This window comes from Chroicocephalus ridibundus, chromosome 4 (assembly GCF_963924245.1).
Source record: "Chroicocephalus ridibundus chromosome 4, bChrRid1.1, whole genome shotgun sequence".
Classification (NCBI taxonomy): Eukaryota; Metazoa; Chordata; class Aves; order Charadriiformes; family Laridae; genus Chroicocephalus; species Chroicocephalus ridibundus.
In genome coordinates, this window is record NC_086287.1 from 83912589 (window position 1) to 83932762 (window position 20174).

Below are 20174 nucleotides of genomic sequence, written 5' to 3' on the forward strand. Positions count from 1 at the left end.
TATTGCTACAGCAGCAAGTCTCTCTATATTAATTAAATATGGGAATGAGATTTTTTTTTTTTTCCCCCTAGTGTTTGCCACAAATAAAATATGCAGAACACCTTCTAAAGAGCATCTGATGTGAGAACGATTTAGGCTTGTTTCTTGGCTGAGCACGGCTGAATTGGGGTTTGTCTCTGAGGCAGTGCGACAGCCCCTGACACCAGTGAAAGGGAGAAGGGCCGGGCTTCGTTCTCCCATTTCGCTCCAGTCCCGCTGCTGAGCCCGCTGCGAACCCTCCCCGGCTCCGCCTTGGTGGAAATGCTTCAAAACTGAGAGATTTGAGATTTTTTTTTAATAACTTTTTTTTTTTTTAATATTTTTTTCCTGTGTCACCAGACGGTGATGAAGCAGGCTGTTGATTTTGGGCCCTGGGCTCTCTGGTCTGCCCAGGTGGTTGCTGTTGGGCGCAGGACGCCGGGACGCCTCTGGCAGCGGTGAGGGAGGGGGGTCTTCCGAGGGGTAACTCACGTGTTACGTGGGGATTCTCCCCACCCAGGGATGGCAATGGGAATCTTCCTGCTGCCGTGGGTGTCCCAGGGGCTCCTCGCTATCTCTTGATTTCACCACTTTGATTTTGTGTCAGGAGCTGCCCTACTTTTGAAATGCCTAAATCTGTGTGTCTCTGATGGACCCTCCTGGCTGCTAAAATCAGTATTCCAGAGCTGTATCCGTACAAGTACACTGCCAGAAGAACACAACCAGCACCTTATTTTATATTTTATTTCTTTTCTTTTTTTTTTTCTCTCTCTTTTTTTTTTTTTTTTTTAGGGAAAAACTAAAAGCTACAGATGCCATAAAGGGTGTAGCTCATTTTATGGGCTTCGCTATTGGAGCTCTAAAAACATTTGTGTTTCTTTTTCCAGAAAAACTTTTTGCAAAAATTAGCATGTAAACAAGAAGCCACTTCATCCTGGGAGGCCGCGTTGCTATTTCGTCTCCGCCGTCTTGGTCGCCGGTCGCCGAGAGCGGGCAGAGGGTGCCTCCTCCTCCTCGGCGACTCCCCCCTGAGGGTAGACCACAAAACACAGCTTCTGTCCCCAGCAGGTCACCGACTCTGCGAAGAGCAACGGGCGGGTGGTTAATGGGGATGCTCAGGCTCTGCCAAGCAGAAGCGATGCCGGGGCCACCCCACGCGTGAAGGGACGCGCATCCCGCCAGGAAGAAAGCAGGGCAGGGGGGAGGCAAAGCCCTCGGCCATTTATTAGTCCTTTTGTGAGAACTCATTTCTCCTCCATGTGTTTAAAATTGCCCTCCAGCGTGTCTGCTCTGGGACAGGCTGCTGTGGGCGAGCCGGGTGGATGGGGAGTCGCAGGGGCGCAGGAGAGGAGGCAGGAGTGAGCACAGCAGTTGCCCAAAGGCAAGCGCTGCCTGGCCACCTTGTGCCCGCGGCTGAGAGCGGTGGTGGGGCTCGCTGGCCGGTTCCCTGGCTGTTTTAGCGCCCATGTGGCCGAGGTTAAGCGGATCCTGGCAGCCCCGAGCAGCCCCAGGAGCGCAGCGAGGCACCGCGGCGCTGCCTTACCTATTAGCCTATTTACACACTTTGGTTTATTTCTCCAGTAGACTCCGAGGAAAAACACCGGCACTCCAGTTAAAATGATAATGAGTCCAATGCCACAGACGACCGGCTCGGAGTATAAGCTGAAGATCAGCAGAAATGCCCAAAACGCCAGGTAAGTGATGGGGATGAGGAGATTCACCTACCGGGAGAGAGCAGAGCAGAGCACGACCGTGCAGAGCAGCAGCAGCGGCTGATGGGCAGCGGGGGCTGTGGGGGGCTGCATCAGCGCTACGGCTTCGGGACCCCCTGCGGGTTGTGTCCCCCCTCCCTCCACCACTGGTGTCCCCTCTGCCATCCCAGCAAGTTCACAGGGGGTATGCCTGTGTGTCCTATTTCTACACTCATGGCACTTTGGGTTGTGGCTTGGGACCTTAAAACACTATCACTACACAAAAAATAAACCCTTCTTCAAAACGGGAGGATGGAGGGCTTGGTGTGCCTGTCCCACCCCTTGCATCGCTATCACAACCAAGAGATTTAGCTTTAACATTGTCACCTTGATCGGTCTGAAAATTTTGGGTTTCTTCCAGCGCAACACGATCAGGCCTATAATTGTCACTCCATAGCAGAGGTAGTTAATAAATGACACGTAGTTGATTAGCGTGTATGTGTCTCCAACAAGCATGATGATGAGAGTGGCCAAACACTGTAAAGAGAAAAGCATAGCCTTACTTGAGTCATTAATAGAGAAGGTAGCTTAAAACGAACAAATACAAGCAAAAAACCTGTCAAAGCAGTTGAACTCCTTTTGTTCATGGCCCCTGCTGGGCGTTAGATTTTGGTCTGTGTTGCTCCAGGCTCTCTTTTTCTTATATCCCTTTTTCTCAGTTGTCTCTTTCAATAGCAAAGCCCTCTCGGAAGGGGGGGCTTCTGCACTGGGAACCAGGCACCACCCCAATCAACAACCCTTTGGTCCCTCTGGTACCCTGTCCGAAGCCTCGCAGGCTTGGCAGGGGGATTTCAACACCATCAGCAGTGTCTCCACAAAGTGGATGTAAACCAGGACTGTGTTTCATATGGGTGTCATGTAACGCGTTCCCCGCTCTCCCCTGGCTGTCACGGGCAGACAACCCGTTCCTGCGGCCGTGGGGCTTTGCAGGGACACTGCTGGGAGTGGTGATTGCTTGCGGGTGGGTGACACTGAGGTGCCAGCTGTGATTCCGGGGTGGCAGCAGGTGGCAGAGGGACCTGCTGCTCCCTCGGTCACTGGTCGCAGTCACACGCAGGTGGGAGAGATGGCTGCTCCCCACCGTCTATTTTACATTTAGCTTGGTATCTTGATTTTTGAAAGGGTTAGTAAAAATACAGGTCTGATGGTGGTGTTAAAAAGGCCTTTCTCCACGTACAAAGAAACTTTTCTCCATGCGAAGAGCTAGGTGTGATTCACTGGAAGAGAAAAAGGAACCTGATGTATTAATTAGCTTTGTCTAAAGTCTGACCTGAAGCCCACTCCTGCCAGGGCTGTTTCACAGCAAAACAGCCTCTGAAATGTAGCGTTATTTCAGACGATGTGTTTTTGAAGACCTGGGCAGGGCAGGCTGTGGGCAGTTTACCCCAAAATCCCGCACAGGCAACACACAAGACATTTGTGATGGAGCACTGAGCCCCAGGAGTGCCGTAAAGCCCCAGCTAGACACACATTTTGTCATAAAAGTGGAATGTGCAGGAGGCTTATTTGGTGAAATTTGGTCTGGGTGTATAGTGCCAGAATTGCTGTTAGAGCCGGGAGACGCATAAAAGTGCCCCATCCTGGCGCATCTGGGGTCAGACCCTGGCTGGTTTGACACTGGTGGCAGGTCTGCAGTTGGCAGCAGTTGATGCATCCGAGTTTTCAAGCAAATGCCCTTCAGGGAATTCCCTTGCTTGGGCCATGCAGCCATGGACAGCAGCACCAGGAGTCATTTTCCTCTTTGACACGTTCTACGCTACAGTAAAGCCCATTACACATTCTAGCTTCACTGTTGCTCAAAGTGTATGAAGCTCTTTGTTTCAAATAATAACTTCTCTAAGTCATTACTAGTGTGGAAATTTACGCTGTACAAAAAGCGAGCGAAATCTTCCCGCAGGAGCACGCCAGCATCCTGACCAGCCCTAAACACCCCAACACTTGGCCCGGTGGTTTCTGGTCTTTGCAGGTGACTTCTGGTCTGCCCGGCATACCATTGAGCAGCCGTGTTATTCAGGGCTGCTGTAATCAGTGTCCCTTCTTAATTGTTTGGCCCACAGAAAAGAAATACCCCTCAGCACTGCCTGATCATCCTCACCAGGTGTCTTGCTCATTGAGAGTAAGTAACTTTGGGAGCACTTTGTCCTCTGCCTGGGACCCACCACAGCTTTGGTGGTGGGATCTAAACCAGTCCTGCCCGAGGGGGATTAGCAGTGACCATGGTGATTTCCAGCTCTTTGTGGCAAGCGGGAAAAATTGGTCGAAAGAGCTTGTCTCTTCTTAAATGAAGTATCTCCATTTCAAAAGCCAGTCTCTGTCTCTGCTGTGGGCAGGACAAGTGGTGACGGGCTATTTCAAGGACCCCTCCCAGCGCCGAGGGTGGCTGGCAGCAGGAGCCATCATTCCCGAGGCCGAAGGCGGCTCCTCTCAGGGGCCGTCGGAGCTGCTCGGTGCCCACTGGCAGCACTCCGGGCCGACCCACAGCTCCTCCGGGGTAAAATGTGGCCTCCCGAGGATTTTTCCAGCTCTCCTGTCTGTGATTCAGTATTTCTAAAAGCCGGTTTCAGGGCGGCAGGGCCGGGATGGTAAAACTTACGCAGACGAGCAGTGCGGGGATGGGCGTGCAGTGCTTGACGTGGATCATGGCAAGCAGACTTGGCAAATGGCCTTCTCGGGCACCAGAGAAACATAACCTGGAAATAAGGACAGTAATGCTGAATCCACTGGGTGCGCAACAGCCTCCTCAATATCTAGCCATGTCACGGCTCTAATCTCAACCGCCCGCACGGGCCTTGCCCTGGAAGGGAGCTGCGGGCTGTGGGTGCTGGGCTGCGACTGGGGGATGACAGGTGACCGACTGCCTGCGTAACCTCCGTCAGTTATTTAAACTAGATCCTTCCGTATACCAGGCCTTTAACAGCTAACGTCATCTGTGACACGACCAGCTCTGAGATGCGGAATTACCTCTGAGGAGGAGGAATGGAATCTGTCCGGTCCCTGCCTGCTGGCCTTGCTGGCCTGTTGCCTCCTCACCCAGGGTGGGATGAATGCCGTGATGCAGGTTGCGTGGCAATCAGCTGTGCATAGCCAAGGCATAAAACCCCTCAGAGATAACATTTCCAGTGTCCAAAGGGGCTTGGGGGAGGTTTAACATGCCTTGAGAGTTCACTTCTAAGTGTGTAACCTGTTCCATACGCACTTAGATTTGTTGCATCTCATACTCGTGAAATTGCTGAGATAAATAACTTTCCCAAGGTACTTAAAACTTGAGTCATTTCCTTGACATTTTTTTTATAACTTTTTAATTAGGTTCAGAGAGGTCAATTCATATAAATAGACCTTATAGACTACAATATAATACACTTTACAGATTCTGGCCCCACTATCAGCACTGTGCATGCAAAGCATCTTGCCTGAAAGGAGTTTTTCCAGCATGGGAATGAAAATGTCTGTAACTGGGAACAGCACCGGGCTCTATAACTCCTCTTTGAGCGAAGCACAGTTTAGCTTGTAGCTACTGGAACTCTCTTGATGTAAAATGACTTTCGTTCCACGCTAAAGCCGTGTTTGGCTCTTACCATGAGTTATTCCACATCTGCAGACACTTTCAGTAGCTTATAAGGATTATTTTGCAAGAGATTCCACGATTCAATATGACATTTGCTGATTCAAAACAGAGTAATTCATAACTGAATGTATCCAACGCGCCCAACAACCACCTCATGCTCTACAACATCCAAAAAGTCTAGCTAGCATTTCTTTAGCAAAAGAAATTAAAACAGCCCCTCCCCAAATTAGATAATGTTCATAAAATTGTACTCCATCTAACCTTGATGAGGTAAAAAGGTATCCATTTATTCCTCCAAATGTAGATAGGGCCACTGAGACTGGCATAACCCAGGAAAAATAGCCCAGTAACTTTTCACCAAATGTCTAAAGCAACAGAAGGCAGAGAAACTGAAATACACCGCAAAGCACAGAACCGAAATCAAAGTGTATTTTAGACATCCAGGGAATGGTTTACTTACTACCGCCACAGCGTTGGAGGACAAGAGCTCTTGGGGTGACATGGCAGTGAAATATGCAATGTTGGTGAACGTATACACGAATGTCACCAATGGGATGGATATGAATATGGCACGAGGTAGGTTCCTAATAAAAGAATTAGGAGGGTAGATAAGAAATTACAGTCATGCACAGCGAGACCACAACACCCGTGTACGGCCCGGGGGAGGTCACCCCGCCGGGTGGGTTCATCAGCTGTTCCTCTGAGGGAAATGTGCTTCCATGGGCTGTGTGGTGTGACCCGCCGCAGGTTGGAGAAGGCTAAAAGGGCTACCAAAGGCAACATCTGCAGGGGAGCTCCCTGAGACAGACCCACCACCTCTCCCCTTGGGCTGTGGGCAGGGATCGAGGCAGTGTGCTGCTGGAAAATGGAACCGCTGCGTCTCAACAGGCACCAGTTCTTTATTCCTGCCAAGATCTCTGGACATGCACTTTGCTGCTCACCAGTGTGAAGGCGTGTGCAGAGCTGCTCGTACGGCCGCAGCATTATTTCGTTCCCATCCAGGCTGTGCAATAGCTTAAATTTCTCCTTGTTTAATTGCTGTGTGCATTGGATGCTCAGAAATAACTAACGCTCCGGGAACTGCTCTTGGCATTTGTTGTTCCACTTCATCAGCTCAGAAATGTTGAAACATTTGAGCTTTGCTTTACTAAACTAAAATTCACTTTCCCTCCAGCTTTCCCAGCCTGCTCGTGATAAATCATTTCTGAGCCCCTGCCCGTAGCCAGGACCAGCAGGAACCTGACGCCAGTACCCTGGCCATGCTGGGGCAGGGAGCGCCGCCTTCACTGACCAACTTTCTAATCTTCTCTTTCAGGTGTCTGTGAAAGATCCCCTTTGGGTGAAAAAGCAAAGCAACTTCCAGCATAATTCAATATTTTTCTAATAAAAGTGATTATCCCTATAGATACTTGTGTGGCACCTCATCAAAGGTTAATTTTCTCCTATAGAAGCACTGTATGATTGAATAGCGCCATAAAGATACTGCTTAGTCTGCAGGCTGGTTTGATTCAGTTAATGCCTTGAAATTAAAAATGTATTTTTAATTTCAGTGTTTCTTTTACTTGCCTGCTATCTGTTCCAAACAAAAAATCTCTCTCTCCTTTAGAAAGATTGGTCCCATAGCCATGGAAGGACATCGCTGCAGCTTATTAAATGAATAATATTACCAGATGGCTCCGATGTCTCAGCACTTCAAGAAAATGAGGATGGCATGGAAATGGATACTTGCCTGCGGGGATCTACCAGTTCTTCTGTTACATAGTTCAAGAAGTTCCAGCCACTGAATGCAAACGACCCTTGAAGAAAAGCTAATGCTAAATGCCCCACGGATGGAGTCATCCAAAAATTGAATGCGTTGCTTGGTGTCAGCTCTTCATAGTTTCCTGCACAGAGAGTGCAAGCAAGAGGTTAAACCACCCCTACCTACCAGAGACACCGGGAAATAGGTAAACTTTTGCTTCTTATTCTTTATTTTTATTCTTCATTCCTTATTGGGTTTGGGACATCATGCTCTTCGTGTCACCAGGGGCTGGCATTGCACTCGCGGTGCTCCTGTGGGACAGTGTCCCGGGGAGGCAGCTCCAGTTGTAGGCATGGGTGTCCCTTGCTGCCATCTGTGCTGTGGCACCGGTGTCACCGCCGCCACCCATCGACCCTTTGCCAGCCTGCACTGTCTGAGGGTGGCTCCTTGGCGGGGTAAATGCCTACCTGTTCTTAATGCAGTTGTCTTTTGCAAGAATTTGTTTAGTAGAAATACTGAAAAACAAATGTCTACGGGGCTGGAAGATTTTTCAAGATCGTGGGATCATATTATCACTGAGAAAACAAGATTTCTGCTCTCTGTAAATGACATAGGTCATCTTCCTTTGTATGACTCATCGCATACATGATAAAACCCTTGTGAGCCTTTTGTGTTCTCTGCTTTCCATTAAGTTAGTCAATCAGCGAGACTTTTCTTTTTTTGCCTATTTTTAATCTTGTAAATGACTTTTTGTAGGAAATTGGACTAGTGCACAAAATTGAAGCAGGTGTCTTCCTGTCCTGGGCAAGGCATCACTTATGCATTTTATACCCAGAGCACTTCAAATTTAAGCAACACACAACAGAATAAAAAATTACAGTAACTATTCCGAAACATCCTCAGCTGCCCTCCTTTATTCTATCAAAGCCGACAAGGTGGGCTGGAAAGGGACTTGTTTAAGGGGATATGGCTGGTTTCTCTGTCGTGCTATCTTCTCCACAGCTGTGTGAGTACACGGCCCTGCGGCTCAGCTAAACCCAGTGTTCCTTCAGGTGGGTTTGTAAGGAGGAAACAGTGCAGTAAGTGGGAAAAATCAACAGTACCATACCCGTGTTAGAGCTGTCTCACAGAGTACCTTTAAAGATCTGTATGAAGCCCACAATAATGATAAGGGCCAGGGCTAAGAGTTTTCCTGCTGTAAATATATCCTGAATGCGGGTTGCCCATCGAACGCTGGAGCTGTTCACCCAGGTCAGGAGGACTGGAGAGCAAAAGATGGAATTCAGTGAAATGACATTATGTTTATTCAAGAACACGCAGTCAAAGCATTGAAAACCGCAGGCTGACGCACACGTTCCTGTGGGGAGCTCTAGCGTGGCCGGGAGCGAGGGTGAGGAGGGGACTCCTGGCTGCAGGAGCATCCCTGGCAGCAGCATCTCCCCCCTCGGGCACTGCTAGACGGGTCCCCCAGCGCCAGCGACTGTGCCCAAGCGGTGCTCAGCGCACCGGGACTGCTGCCTCCCCACGGGAATGGTGCACGGCTTTGGTCCCTGCAGCGCGGGGGGGCTGTCGTCGTCTCTGTGAGTAACTAATGCAGAGCTGGTGGCATGCCGCACTTCATACACGCTGGCATTTGTGGATGTAAAAGATGACTAGGAATGGTAATGGGTGACCCGTGCTGATGGGTCACCCATGCCAGTGGGTGACCTGTGCGGTGGGTGACCTGTGCCAGTGGGTGACCCGTGCTGGGTGCCCATGGCTCTGTGGGGAGCGCAGCAGTGCCCTATCCCACAAGCTCACCTGCCGCCACTTTCCCTGGGACCCGGAGGGATTTGGGTGCTGCCGTGTCCCACTCCAGCCCGCTCTGCTTGCTGTGGGCAAGTGGGAAGGGACTGAATATGCTGCACTGGTCACGGTGCCTGTCCTGGGACCTCCCTGCTTGCCTTTTGGGTTGTGGCTGTGACCCCAGCCTGGCTGGAGCGGCCCTGGAGCGGTCCCCTACAAAACTGAGGCAAGCTTTGTGTGTGCGCGAGAAGCAAATACTCACGTAAACACACCATGGAGAGGATCCTGGAGGCATTATAGGGGGGAATACAGTTAGGGAAGACGGGCTGCAGGACATAGTTTGAGAAGGTCAGCGCAATGACGGCCAGACTGGTAGGGTACATGATAAGCACGGCACTCCACAGCAGCAGAAACCTGAAAACAGAAGAAAAACCACAAGAAGCAGTGCTGGGGTGTGCTGGAGGAGGTAATGCATGCTCGGCTGTGCTGCACTTTGGGACTGCTCCCGAGGCACTGGGACTGAGTGCCTTTGTCCCAGTTATAGCTAACCATCACCTACTTGTGCCCCTCCTCTTCCCTTTTCCCACATTCCCAGTGCAATCTGCATTTTAAGTTAAATGTTTTAAAGCAAATCACAGTTTAGGGACGTATAGAAGAGTGAGGATTATGCCCAGCGGGCAAGCTTTGATTTAGCTCTGTACATCAAAGTGGAAACATCTCTGTTGCTCCTGGGCTGACGTGTCCCCCCGCAGACGGCAGTCCCTGCATTGCAGCCATCTCTGAAGGGTCTCAGCAGGGCATGGGCCGGCTGCACTCTTGGGGCTGCCACCGGCTCCCCATTGGTCATGGGGGGGTTTCTTGTCACCATTAGGGTTGTCTCTGTGACCTTAGGGCTGCAGTATTGTGTGACTGCCCAGCTGGGGCCACCCGGGCTGATTGTCTGCCTCCTGTGCGGCTGGACGTGATTGCACCAAATGAGGTTCCCTTGCAGATATGAAGCGTGAGAATTTTTGGTTTCTCGCTCTGGGAAAAAGAAAACAATACTTACCTTATAAAAGCAGCAGTGGATCTGGTTAATGTTTTAAAATATTTGAAGTACTGTTATTTCTGTAGGGAGAAGTAGTTGTTGCAAGAAAGTGAAATCCTCCCTGCCACGTACATAGGCACACAGATACATACACATTAACTCATTCATACATGTGCATAAATGTAGTCTGCAGGGATGCCCAGCTCAAATGAGGATCAGAAGTGACATTTCCAAACAAAACAGTATAACTTCTTGATTACATGGGCTGCTCTTTCAGAGGCTGCCCCCTCGCCACCCGCTGCCAGCCCTTAAATCTGGTGCAGCTGTGGGTGCCGGGTCCTTTGGATGGAGGGATGGATGAATGGATGGATGGAGTGACTGCTGCTCCCCAGCTGCTCCCTGGGCTCAGGCGGTGAGTGTTTCTCAGTCCTGGTCTTTACTTTGTCATGTTGTTTCTGAGAAGCATGGGGCAATCTCACACTTCTTTTTTTCTTATTAACTACCAGAGAGTTAATTTGGTAAACAGGCACGATGCAAGAGCTGATTACCGTCCCAAGTGGCACTATTGGTTTTTAAAACTAAAGGTTCTTTATCCTTTTGTCCTGGCTTGAGTACACATTTCCTTTTATTTTGTTGCATGACTCCTCCCCTCCCCTGCCCAGTTTCTAATGTTTTTTATCACGGTTCAGAGCAGTTTCCTCCAGTAGTTGCTTTGTGCTATTCAGTGCTGCCGGTGCTGTACCTGGTCTGGGGCAGCTCTCCAGACCCCGTTTGCTGGGGTGTGACTTAAATACTGCAATAATAATTCGCTGCGAGGGTGCGGGCGCTGCTGAGCAAGGTCAGGTTCAGCCCTCGGTGTCCCTGCAGGAGCCCCGGCTATGCGTGCCCACGGGGCCATGGGGTTTGGTGGGCAGAGGCCACCAGGTCTTCCCTGTCACGTTTGTCTTACCCCACACAATTCATGTGGCCTGAGAGCTGTGTTCAGCTACAAACATTCGGTGGGGAGAATGACTCTGAAAGCCGGATTTCAAGCAAAATTGGCCCTTGCTTCTATGTCGTAGTATGGAGTGCGTTACAGTTGGTATTGGGGTAGACTATGGTAACGTGAATAATTCAATAGATTTCTGACAGTCAATTTGCTTCATGCTGAATTGAAATGCAAGCAGGACCGATAACACCAACTGAAGTAAATGCAGAATTTTAGCAGAGGATGATGAAGTTGCACTGTCAATGGGAAGCTCAAATGAGAGAGGGATATTAAAATAAGAATTATGAAAATAAGAAGGAAGCTTGCCTAAGATGTAGGCCCACTTTTACCTTGTTTTCTCCCAGGTAAGTTTTAAACAAAGCCTGGTTCTGAGAAAAAGACACCCATGCTGGCCACTGGGCTAATGCTGAGGTCTCTGGCCATTGGGCGGCCGGGGCTGCGCTGCCGAGGACGGTCCTGGCTCTCGCGGTGCCGCAGGTGGCTGCAGGACCAGGACCAGGAGCTGGGTGGCTGTTCTTGAGTTAAACTGCTCATGGGGAGGTGGCGTTTGCTGTGGCTGGCAGGCAGGAATTAATCAATCCCAACACTTGGAGTCTTCTAGGAAGTCTTTGCTTCTAAAGCACCACGTTTTATCAACTGTTGTGTAGGAAGAGTTAAGCGTACAATTTCCTTAGCAAAGAGCAACTGTTCCAGGTCAGCTATAATTAAAGTGACATGGGGCTGACATTTCCTGCAGAAGTAACTGAGTTTCAGATGTTCTTGCTCTCGTGCTGCGTGCGATTTGACAAGCGGAGGTGCAGCCCCGAGGGCTGGCGGCAGGCGTTCTGCAGCCCTGCGGAGGGAGCCCACTCCAGCACGGGGCAGGGCCATGCGTCCTGGCACACCTGGAGTTACTTTGCCCAGCCCTTCAGGTGGCAAGAGGGGGAATCAGTGCCCCGAGGGCTGAGCTGTGGCGTGGAGGGGGTCAGGAGCTGAGCCCTGTCTCACAGGCTTTCACAGTTACTAAGTAACTTACAGCACTACAAGAACCCCAGCAGTTAAATCTTCTATCATTGCTGAGAAGTGATCAGACCTTTAGAAACAGGCTCGAGACAGCTGAATGCAGAGAAAAAGGAAGATGTAGCTGCTCTTGCGATTATTTTTTTTTTCTTTTCCCCCTGGGCATTGGAGTTTGTGTGGGAAAGCTGAGCTCCTGCCTGTGCTGATGGCAAAAGGGCTGGTAAAATGCCACCCCTGTCTGTATTCTGAGCAAACTGTGGTTGTGTGTAACAAGTGTCAATAACTGCTCGCTGGTGGCCTCTGCCGCTGTGCTTTTTGTTGTTGAGTCTGATCCAAAGTCCATTGACGTTAATGACTATCCTCCCATCAACGTGCACGTGCATTAGATAATGTCTCTAATTAGATTCCCTCCACCTCCCCCCATTTTAGAACCACACTGGAATAAGTGATGATCTGTGGTTGGACGTGCTGCTTTTGGGAAGGTGTGGCATTCATGTGGAAGTGCCAGTCACCCCTGGACCAAAACTGAATTTTTTGCAGATATCTCTGCATACTGATTTCCTCACCTGTGGAAAGAAATGAACAGCATGGTTTGATCTGGGTCTCGAATACTATTGATTTTTAGTGCAAACGTACTCCAACGGCTGTTACGATCAAATATTGCTTCTTTGTTCCTTATACCTATGCAGGAAAACATAATAAATGGGGAGGATTTTGGGGGGCAGGGACAATACAACAGAAGTGAAGAAGAAATGTGGTCTGGGTGGATATGGCACGAGCTTCTATAATAAACCTCTTCATGTGAATAGACCAAACCATCCAGATTTGCCACTGGGAAAATCTTTCGGCAGATGCACTAAAGCTTTGTGTGCTGAATTTGATGTTCTTTGCTGTAGAAGGATTAAATCAGAAGAGAAAATCCAACTTCTGGAGAAGAGGTGTATTCTGTCTCGGGGGAGGCACCATGCAGCCTTCCGATGGGCCCCTTTCAGCTTGGAGCCCCACGCGTGAGGGACGGCGGGAGGACAGGCGCTTCCCCAGTGGAAAACTGAAGGTGCTTGTGAGAGTTCCCCAAAGCTCCAGGATTTAGGTGGTGGCTCAGCAAAGTGCAGCAGGGTGCAATCCCAGCTTGCTTTACTGGAAAATTAGACTGAGTCCCCCCTTTTACACCAAAACCTACCTGGAGGCTTCTTGCCTAAGGCAGCCCTTCGTCATACTTATGAGATGGTTTATTTTCTTGGGAGAAAAGGTAAAGTCTCTTTGCAAAGCATGAATGGGAGCACTGCTTCCCTTCAGGTGACAAGGTTGTGCTTTTTTGATACTGCTTGTGCATTGGAAGTGGGGAGAGCAAGCGATCTGCTGCCACAGCAGAGGTCCCTGCCCTGAGAGGTGAGAGCCTTGCTCTGATCCCCAGTAAATGCTGGGTAGTGATCGATCAACGGGCGTGTGGTTTGTGACAGCAATTGCATAGCCTGGTGCTGTCTGGGACCATGCCAGTTCTCTGAACATGGCACAGAGTGAGCTGAGGAACAACCAATGCCAGGTTTAGTTGTACCTGATTTCTAATTACTTTCTTTTTCTCCCCTAGAAAGCACAATTATTTTGGTTTTAGAGTCAGAATAGTTTGGATTGGAAGGGACCTTTAAAGGCCATCTAGTCCAACACCTGTGCCATAAGCAGGGACATCTTCAACTAGATCAGATTGCTCAGAGCCCCGTCCAACCTGACCTTGAACGTTTCCAGGGATGTTTCCAGGGATGGGGCATCTGCCACCTCTCTGGGGAACCTCGCCTAGTGTCTCACCACCATCATTGTAAAACATTTCCTTCTTGTATGTATTCTAAATCTCCCCTCTTTCAGTTTAAAACTGTTCCCCCTCATCCCATGGCTCCCCTCCCTGATCCAGAGTCCCTCCCCAGCTTTCCTGGAGCCCCTTTAGGGACTGGAAGGGGCGCTAAGGTCTCCCCGGGGCCTTCTCTTCTCCAGGCTGAACCCCCCCAGCTCTCTCAGCCCGTCCTCACAGCAGAGGGGCTCCAGCCCTCACAGCATCTCTGTGGCCTCCTCTGGCCCTGCTCCAACAGCTCCGTGTCCTTCTGATGTTGGTGCCCCAGAGCTGGAGGCAGCACTGCAGTGGTGGGGGGGGTGTCTCCCCAGAGCAGAGGGGCAGAATCCCCCCCCTCGCCCTGCTGGCCATGCTGCTGGGATGCAGCCTGGGCTGCGGGTGGCAAGCATGATGCCTCCTGTAGCTGGAGTAAGAAGGCTTCATCAATTTTTTTGTGAAACACTGATGGTTTCTGGCCTCCCTCAGAGTGATGTTTCAAGGACAGCACTTGTGACTGTTTGTGCAGTTTTATGCTCTTTCATTTTCATGGTCCTCGCTTGCAGAGCCCATTCCCGGTAGCGGGTGATGGGGGAAGCTGCTGACTGCCTGCTGCAGCGTCTGGGGGAGCGGGGGCTTTGCCATGCAGCTCCCACCCCTGTGAGAGACCAAACCTCAGTGAGACGAGTTGAGATTTTGGCTAACCAAGCCAATGCTGCTGTTACCTCAATCCGTGCTGCGACACCAGTGTAATTTTCTATGTAAAGTAGGACACCGTTCAGAGGAGTGGTTCCTCTGACTGAAGCAACAGGGATTTTCATGAGAACTAGTACAAGGCAACAGCTTAGGTCTGACAAGCATCAGAAAACTCCCGTGTCACCCAGCCTGTGTTCAGATGCTGGCTGTGCCCAGTGCCACAGCAGGCACCAGCACGGGGACATCCCATGGGACGGGGTGACAGCCCGCCCGCATTACGCCGGTGCCCATTTACTCAGCAGCCAGCTCAACTGCTACGAGCTTGTTTTCCATCTCAAATGAGAAGGAATATTTTTGCCACTTTCTTTCTCTAGTTTGCAGTTATGGTGCTTATTTTTCACAAATAAAGCACCAACATGTGGCATGGCTTCTTTACTTGCAAATGAGCGAGCTGGCCAGAAGGTTTTGGTGCTTCTCTAGTCAGCTGTGAGTACAGGTTATCAGTTTCATTTTTCTTGTTGAAGACACAATAAAACATACAGTCAAATATAAATGATGACCTCTTCTCACTTGTCCCTTCTTCCCTTAGCCACACTACTCCATTTGTGGTATTGCCAAAGAGAAATCATTCCCTGAATTAGCATTTCCCCTCTTTGAATTTACAGCACTTCTTTTGTGCACTTATTTTTGCCCACCTGCGCCCGGAACGCCTCTGTGGGCAAATCTCCTTCCCCAGCGACTTTCTGTGTGCTGCTGTAGGAAGGTCTCGCAGTGTAATGCCATAGAAATGTTTGCTGCCTTCTGCACTGGTGGTTAGAGGGGAGCTGTGGTTTATGATCAGGAGCTCCAGCCTGGCTTCCCTGATGCGCGAAGCTCCTCGGTGTAAGGTCCTGATGGTTGGTGGCTGGCGCGCAGGCGCCGCACTTGGACACAGCATCGTTTACAGCCCCGTTCCTCCCCTTCACGGACCCTATCGAGTCAGAGAGGGAAGCGAAAGCGCTCGTACCTCTGCATAGGGGCAATTTGGTATTTCTAATGAGAGCAGAAAGAATGACGTTGCAAAAGCATTTTATTGACAAATGTTCCCTCTCTCTTCCAAGTGACGTATCTTTTCCACACTTAATATATTTAAGTGCAGAATTTATTTATTTATTTATCATTTATTTATATTTAATATAAACATGTTTTCAAATTACTTTATAGAGATAGGGTACTTACCCAGCTAACCCACCAAAAATCTCTGTGACGTAGGAATAATCCCCTCCCGATTTGGGGATAGTGACTCCCAGTTCGGCGTAACATAGCGAGCCAAGGGCAGCCACCCCACCGCCAAGCACCCAAATAATGAGAGCGAGTCCCACCGAGCCGGTGTGCTCCAAAACTCCTTTTGGAGAAATAAAGATCCCAGAACCAATGATATTACCTGGAAAAGAACAAAAGGTTTGCAGTGAGGTAAAAGGAAGTGAGAAATGCACTTTTATTTTCATTTTTTAAATTAAAAATAAGGGAATGCCCCCACCAACCCGAACAAGAGCCCCCCCCCACCAAACCCTCTCTTCCAGATTTTGCTTGATTGTATTTTACCTGATTGTGCCCTGGGGAAAGCGCCGTCTATCAGCAATTAAGGAGGGTGAGAGCGTGCTCAGCTCTGCTGGAGCACGGTAAGGGTCAGGTGAGCATCTGCATTTGCAACTAGCGGTTTTGTGTCACCGACTCAGACAGCTGCTGTCACCCGCTGTGACCAAGTACCTTATCGAAGAAGCACCTTTGTAATGAAGACTTTTGTCTCCTCCTGAGAGGAACCTAAACAAGATAAGGCCCATCTTCAGGGCGCGTTGGGAAGTAAAAAACCCCCTCTGTAGCATTATCTACCATGCCAGGGCAGGAGGTGCGCTTGCCAGCAGGGAGGGTTTAAGATTGTGCTTGAAAAGTCATCTCAAAGTCTTGAATGTTAGAAATTAATTAATATTTTGTATTTGCAATACCTGTGCTGCTTAGTCATTGCCCACAGATTTTAAAGGGATATTGTGGGGTGACTGAACAATCAGACAATGTGGACTTTGTCCTACTAATTTTGTTTAATTAGCGTGTGAGCTGAGGGAGTGCTGGGTGTAGAAGGGGAGTGCTGGGTATCACAGATGCTCTTTTTTTGCGTGGGGCCAGGGCATGGTTGTCCTCCCAGACCAGCGGGAACTGCTCTGCAAGAGGTGCCCATAGCTGCTCTGAGTCTGGAAGGAGAGATTTTTTTTTTTTGTCAGTCTTGGTACTTTTTGAGTGATACCTGAATAGCACCCTTTTCCCCAAAGGATGTGAAGACCCTGCTGTTATAGGACTCTGCTGAGGGCTTTCCTCTTTTATGAGTTAGCATTAAAATCCTCACTGACAGAATTGAGTTTCAGCCTATGCTGTTGAAGAGCATTTCTTATTAGTGTAGACATGAAAATAAAATACTGGATACCAGTCGCTAATGAGGTATTGTCATCTACAACAGCTTCTCGGCAGCCTTTGAACCTGAGCATCATCAAATCTAAGCTCTCTTCCTCCCCTCTGCTTTATAAATGCTTTTCAGCTTGCAATGTACAGCAAGTTCCCTAAATACATCTAGTTACACCATGTTTTGCTGCACTTGGTTTCGCAGGAAACGGAAAGGTGTAAAATGTGTGGGAGCAGGGAGATGACCGAGGCACAGGGAGCAGCCAGCCCTGCCCACGCTCTCCCCTCCTTCCCCCAGCGCCGGCAGCGGTGGCCAGTTGGGCTCAGCGCCTCCCGGTCCAGGGACTGTAAAATATGATGTGAGGAACTGGAGTTTACTCCAGAGAGGAGCTGAACAAGACAAGAAATCTGCAAATGTACAGACAATATTTGTGATAAATGCATTTTTGTGTGCATGGGCTGCTTTCTGTAATGTTTGTGATACACAGATAAGACTAAGTCAGAAATAACCAGCTTAAATGGTGATGGAGAAGGTTGAGGGTAAAGCTTAGAAAAGTCTTGGCAGTGTTGAGGTCTCTGGCCACGGAGGGGATCCCTGGGGAAGATGGAGGCATCTCCCACCTGAGCCCTCCTGCTGAAGGGGGGATAGATATCCTCTGGGACGAGGAGCACTTTCTATGCATTTAAAAAAAAAAATCAGGTCAGGGATGTAGATGTTATCAAAACTAGCTCATACTAGAATAACAGTAAAATTGAATATAACTATACCTTAGCTGAACTAGCACAAGGAGCCCTAACCACTGCTACGGCGTTAATCGTGGCAGCTCCCTTCCCACAAAGGAACGGGGTTTGATGCGGATGAGCCGCATGAGATTATTCACAGCGCAAATAGATTTGTGCTGGGTCGTCCCTGCTGGGAAGCTGCACGGCTGGCGTGGAGTGGTGAAATCTTTCAAGAAGACAGATGAAGAGTTAATGTATTGCTAAAGCATACATAATACTTGGTAAAATTTACGGGGCTTTTTGGTCACAGTTTCTCCTGCTGGCTGAAGCGTTGCAACATACCTAAAACAAACAAGCTTTTCTGGAAGCTTGGTTGCGCCCTGTTCAGGAACTGTAACAAATCCTGATTTAAGCTGAAAAACAAACACCTGTCTTAGGAATTTAAAAAAACATCTTGACAAAGCCTCTGGCACTGCTGTGTGCTGCAGTTGTAACAGTTACGCTCCTGCAGATGGAGGAAGGCCTTAAGTTATAAAGGACCCTTAAAAATGATCCTCTACCTGCCAGCATAGACACCTCCGTGTATCTATTTTTCACAGATCAGTGCACCTGAAAATGTTGCAATTCTGGGAGAAGCCAGGGGTGTTTTGGGGAACATACTGAATTTAGGACATGCCACTTTTCACCCCAGTAGAGCTCTCTGGGATGGGACAGTACTCGTTCCTGTTCTGGCAACGCCAGTACTGAACCAACAGGAATTGCCCAAAGACAGAATAACCCAGAAATGGGTCCCCCGGCTCCTCTTGCACCATCTCCTCCTGCTCAGTGCTCCTGCTCCCTTCACATGTTTTTCAATATAACTATGGGAGTTGAAACTCATCCTTTAAACAAAAGCTGAATTCTCACTAAAATGCATCAAGAACTGCATTTTAAGGGAATACAGTAAATAATCACTCTGCTTGTGAGAAAATAAAGGGATCTGGTAATACTTTGTGTATTAACTTAGCATGCAAAGTTCTTAAGGCATCTTTTATTTACCTGCAGCACACAATCCACACGGACTGTAAAAATAATGGATCTTGCAGCCCGCTGAAAGTATTCAGCAGTCCTTTAGGAATGGCCTTACTGAGCGTATTTAGAGACCATTTTTCTGATAAAACTAAGCAATATCTCCTGTGTGGCTAGCAAAGAAAAATATCACTCATGCCTTTTTACCGCTTGTGTATTTCACTAAAGATCTGTGTCATACGCCTGAATTTCTGAATGGGTCTGTGATACGGACTAGAAATTTGTCTGAGCAGCTCCTTCCCCTACAAAGTGAAATATTAACAACAAAGAAATTCTGCGCCTTTTTCTTCGGCTGCAGTCAGGTAAATCACTTTGTGACTAGTTGTTCAGGGAAGGATTACAGCGGGCAACACTCCTGAGAACCTGTGTGTGGTTCACAAGCATAAATCCTGCCAGGCTCCCGCTTTCATGGAGTGCGGTTCATCGTCCCCAGGAGACGGTGGTCCAAAGCTGAAGGTGGCACCTGGCAGGTCACTGGATCAGAGCAGGCGTCAGGGAGACAGAGTCAGCATCATTGAGCATTACAGTCCCCAGCTGCACACTGGCTGTTTCCTTGCTAGGGGTGTAACAGTGGTCTCGGTATGTGTCTGGGTATCGGCTAAGAAGGGCCAGTCCAGAATCCTTTCTCAGTGCCGATGCTGGGAATGTACCCCATTATTTTTCAAAATGAAATGTTTGAGACCAACGTGGTTTCAGTTACAGCTTTCTTTTGATATAGTGGTATACTGCATCCTCAACAGTAGATAGAGACAGTTTTCACTGACAGCTGTGAACAGAAGGATAACCAAAAGTCCACCCATCCTCTCGAGGCTCCCACATCTCAGTAGACATTGTCCAGGCCAACAGGATGACAGTCTGTGTCATTATTTAAAATAGCTCTTTTACAAACCAGTGCTGAAGCTTTGCGTCCTGCCTGGGAGTTAATAAATAAATGTATCTTATTTGAGTATGAAATATTGTGAAGGTTTGAGAATACTGCTTAACAGCAACAAAAAAAGCTTAGTCAAAAGGAATCGTGCTTTACAAATTGTTTAAATCCAAATTAAGTATGAGGTAGATTAAGTCAATAATGGCGATGATGTAGCTCATTGTGGGTGTTTATTTATATATTTATTTAGCAGAATGCTGCTAAACCAAGCAGCCTCTAGTCCAGCTAACTGTCAGTTACTAATTGGCTCTCAGAAGCTAAGCACTCCTAATTGAGGGCATCAGTGACTGGTTTTGATTGTCACTGCCTGTTTGGGAAGGCAGGGCATGAGACACCTACAAAACCAGCCAAGAAGTAACGCGCTTTTGGTGCTAACCGGGAACCTGGTGGCGGCACAGGCATTCCCTCTGGCTGCGGTTGGTTCTGGTGACCAAACGTGGGGCTCTGTGCCCTGGGTGACAGGGGCTCTGTGCCCTGGGTGACAGGGGCTCTGCCCTGCTGCTCTCCAGCTTAGCGACAGAAGTGCAGCGCTTAATACAGGAGATCCAAGTGCCCCCGCCTTTGAAATACAAAGGGTAAGGGAAGTTCTGAATCAACAAACCAGTTATGCTTAAAAAAATTACTAGGATAGAG

General features: G+C 48.9%; 1 protein-coding gene across 6 annotated transcripts in view; it reads right to left on the bottom strand.

The window, feature by feature from the left end:
• Nucleotides 1-816: 816 nt before the first annotated feature.
• The window catches only part of SLC7A10 (solute carrier family 7 member 10), a 36747-nt gene continuing 17389 nt past the window's right edge, over nt 817-20174 (bottom strand). Inside the window, exons 2-11 of one of the 6 annotated variants that reach the window (XM_063334564.1) lie at nt 15608-15812; nt 9123-9274; nt 8211-8336; nt 7064-7217; nt 5795-5918; nt 5596-5699; nt 4363-4459; nt 2097-2246; nt 1562-1739; nt 817-1096 (exon numbers count right to left, since the gene is read on the bottom strand). In XM_063334564.1, the coding sequence (XP_063190634.1) occupies nt 969-1096; nt 1562-1739; nt 2097-2246; nt 4363-4459; nt 5596-5699; nt 5795-5918; nt 7064-7217; nt 8211-8336; nt 9123-9274; nt 15608-15812 (1418 nt within the window). In that variant the 3' untranslated portion in view covers nt 817-968. Of the gene's footprint in view, nt 1097-1119; nt 1740-2096; nt 2247-4362; nt 4460-5595; nt 5700-5794; nt 5919-7063; nt 7218-8210; nt 8337-9122; nt 9275-12440; nt 12556-15607; nt 15813-20174 lie in introns of those variants that run through there. The other 5 variants (XM_063334567.1, XM_063334566.1, XM_063334561.1 and 2 more) reach the window with 5 other exon arrangements.